The sequence below is a fragment of the Myotis davidii genome, unplaced genomic scaffold (genome assembly GCF_000327345.1).
Source record: "Myotis davidii unplaced genomic scaffold, ASM32734v1 scaffold299, whole genome shotgun sequence".
Lineage (NCBI taxonomy): Eukaryota > Metazoa > Chordata > Mammalia > Chiroptera > Vespertilionidae > Myotis > Myotis davidii.
Genome location: NW_006293088.1, coordinates 7,856,920 through 7,860,364, shown reverse-complemented (window position 1 = coordinate 7,860,364; position 3,445 = coordinate 7,856,920). Strand labels below are relative to the sequence as shown.

General features: G+C 54.9%; 1 protein-coding gene across 1 annotated transcript in view; it reads right to left on the bottom strand.

The window, feature by feature from the left end:
- Positions 1-3,445, bottom strand: part of RERE (arginine-glutamic acid dipeptide (RE) repeats) — a 252,765-nt gene continuing 249,320 nt past the window's right edge. Inside the window, exons 20-22 of the mRNA XM_015565944.1 lie at positions 3,330-3,440; positions 2,783-2,963; positions 1-2,527 (exon numbers count right to left, since the gene is read on the bottom strand). Coding sequence (XP_015421430.1) covers positions 2,494-2,527; positions 2,783-2,963; positions 3,330-3,440 — 326 coding nt within the window. The 3' untranslated portion in view covers positions 1-2,493. The remainder of the gene's footprint in view (positions 2,528-2,782; positions 2,964-3,329; positions 3,441-3,445) is intronic.

Below are 3,445 nucleotides of genomic sequence, written 5' to 3'. Positions count from 1 at the left end.
TGTTGTAGTGTAGCTTGGTTTTATTTATGTCCACAAATATTTCCAAAAAATTACAAAATACTCAAATGGAGAGAGCACAGAAGTCACGATCTCTGGTGTCTACGCTGCTCACACTGTGTTAGCTCACGGCAAACTACTCATATGTACATTTAGCTTCAAGGTACAGACACGCGGCACGTCGGACACACCTCGCTCTGCGGCCGCTGCGTGAGACCTGAAGCGCAACCTTGACAACATGGAACGAGATACATACAAAACACAGAAAAGCAAAACCAAACTTCAAACAAAGGAAGGAAAACCCAGAAGGAAACCAAGGGGCTGGGCTTCAAAGACCCCGCGAAGGCCGGGCCCTCCGCGGCAGCTGGCCGGGCGAGGGCCTCTGACTGCAGGGACCTCAGTGCTTCACCGCGGGACGTGGGGGAACCAGGGCCTGACAGACGCGCCTTCCACAGCTTTCAACACAGACTTCAAAGCACTAACCTCCCTCTTCTTTGGAAAAATGGATGCTGGGGAGGAGGTGAAGGGCCTGACTGAATGGCAGGCCGTATCCTACCAGAAGGAAAACGAGGGACGGGAGAGGGTGGGGCAGAGGCGGGAGGCTGGGGGCAGCGGGCGCCGCGGACGGGCAGCCCCCAGGAGAGCAGCGGCCAGAGAGCAGCCACCGCCCCGAGGAACGCATGCCCCTGCCAACGCAGCCATAGGTCCTATGACAAAGGGTTCATGTGAGCTTGTCTCCCCTGTAAGGAGCTAAATTTAAGGCAGAAACGGAATGAAAGAAAACTAAAGAAAAAACTACAAACATTTTCAACAAATAAAACAATCCTCTATCTGTCCCAACTGAAAGCAAAGGCGGTTTAGCAGGGATGGGAAATGCCCGGACCTGCGCTGCCACCTGGGTGTCTGGTCCCAGCGCCAGCCTCCCCTCCTACCCACGGGCTCGGGTCCTGGACGTACTTCACATGCCCCGGCCCACGGATATGCTCTCGTCTGACAATTCTTGGATGTGGCCACCACAGGCCACAGCAGAAACAGCCCTCAAGAATCTGAGGGAAGAGGGAGGAAAAGGTACCACCTGGCAGGAACAGGTGCAGCCAGCCAGTCTCCCCCCTCGGCCACGCAGAAGGCCGAGCCCCCAGCTGGCACCTCCCAGGGAACCCTGCCTTCCCTTCCCCGTGTGCGGCTGCCACTCCAGCTCCCACTTCGGGATGAAGGGTGGGACTCAACTGGTGTCCCAGTCTGACCCGGTCACCAAGCTCCTGGTAGACACACAGGCCGCCACCCACAGCCATGCCAACTCCGGGGTCTCACCCACCCGGAAAGCAGCCCGGGCTGTGGCAAGGATGGCCCGGCCTGGCGAGAGCGCGTGAGGACACACAAAAGGGCAGATGGCTAACAGAGCCTCTGGCCAGCATACGTGCTGAGTTACTTGTAGGGAATCGTTCTGAGAATGTTTACGCAGTTGTCAGAGTGAGAAGGGCAGTTCGGACAGAACAATCAAACACGTGCGCCTAGAACCCTGTCAGGAGATCTGCAACCACACACACAGAAACATGTGCTTTCTCTCCGGCAGACACAGGACGGTGGACATTTAACCCCTGCGCTCCTGGTGCAATGCCAGGAGGTCCGATCTGGCAGGTGTCTGCACCACTGGCCACGCACCAGCCAGGAACAGACCGAAGTGGAAAACCAAAGCAGCGAAACAAAAACCGCTTGTAACATTGTCCCTGCAAAACCCTGGATGCTCACTGCTGCGACCAAACCCAGGCCCAAGCTTTTGCCCATTTGTAATTAGTAACGCCCATCTGTTCCCTTTAATTAAAGGGATAATCATATATAACTTTTTATTAAAAAATCAACTCTGTATTCTGTCAATAGCCGATAGGAATTCACAATTAGTGACATGGCTGGAAAAAATAGATCGGAACAGTAGTTTGTGGAAGGAAAAAAAAGGCTGCTCTAAAATTATTTACAGACATAAAAAGCCGTGCTGCAGAACTTTCTCAAATTATGAAGATTTCCAACAATGTAGTAAAATAAAAGATTCTTCAAAAATTATAGCTCTTGGATTCCAAACTCATATGCCACCTATATCTGCAACCCCGCGGGTTTTGGCACACATGTGACTGAGTGTGTCTGCACGCACAGTGAGGGTGTGACTGGGTTCTAGCACCTACTGAGAAGTCGAGGAAGGGAAGGAGACGAAAGCCGAACCCCAAGATTGCTGGGTAGTTTTCTGAATGTTCAGTCCAGTCCAGTCCAGGACTCACTAAGTTTCTGGGGGACTGTCATGCAGGGAGACCCAAACCAGTCTCAAGGAATCCTCTCTACAAACACACACTATTATGCTGACAGAGTTTTAGTTGTGGGCTTTTAAATATAGAAAGAAATCTTTAGAAGATATTCTTTTGCTTTTGCAGCTCCTATTGTATGTAAAAAGTCCTGTTTATCCCCCCAAGACTGGGGCTTCCACAGCCAGCGTTAACAATAAATAACTTATAACTGCTTGTCACCTTCTTTCTTCAGCCGACTGGAAAGAGAAGCAGAGGAGAGCGACTTCAGCACCAGATGGGGGCTCCCAGGCAGTTGGCCTGCCCGCCCCGCCCCGCAAGAAGGCTCTATGGGGGCACCCTCTAGGGCCACATGTAGCCAGGGGAGGAGCCTGATGCCTGCTGATAGGGGAGGAGCATCGTGGGCACAGCCAGGAAGGGGGCCCTCAGGCTGGGGCAGTGGCCCGTGGGAGCCCAGCCAGCCTGCCCCTCCCCCAGGCCCCTCCCCACCTCACCTGTAATAATCTTCCTGACTTGGTAGGTGGCTGCCATGCATGTGGGGGTGTGCGTGCAGCCACTGCTGCTCCATGGCCAGTCTCTGCAGCTCAGCCGACTGGGCATGCATGGCCTGCAGCTGGTGGGCCGCTGACATGGGGGGTGGGATGGCCCCAGGCAGGTCTCGGGGGTAGGGGGTGCCTGCCAAACACAGAACAGTCTCCTGAACAGAGAGTCCAGGGGAATGGCCAAGACAAGGCCAAGGCCTGCAAGGAGACCAGGAGACCCCGGGGGAGGGGTGCCCGAGTACCGCCCCTCCCCCTGCTGAGTGGGCCTCAGCCTAGTGTTCCTTCTTCAGAGAGGCCCACCTTCCTAAGTCTGACTTAAATGTGGCGCCTTTCTTATTCTTTCATCCCGACTGTTCCCATCTGGGCTCCTGTTACACCTGTGCACCCCACCCACTGAGGGGACACGTGTTGAACACATGAACCAACGAATGACCGGGCCCTCCGGTCAGACCACTAACCAGCTCCTCACCGGACCCCGCCTTCCCAGGTGCATTCTTACCAAAAACTGGGTGACGAAGCATCTCGTGCTCATGGGGGGGCTGTCCAAGCAGAGGGTTGGGGAGGGTGCCAGGGGGATAGGGAAAGCGAGCCAGGTGAGGGCCAGCAGGGGGTCCA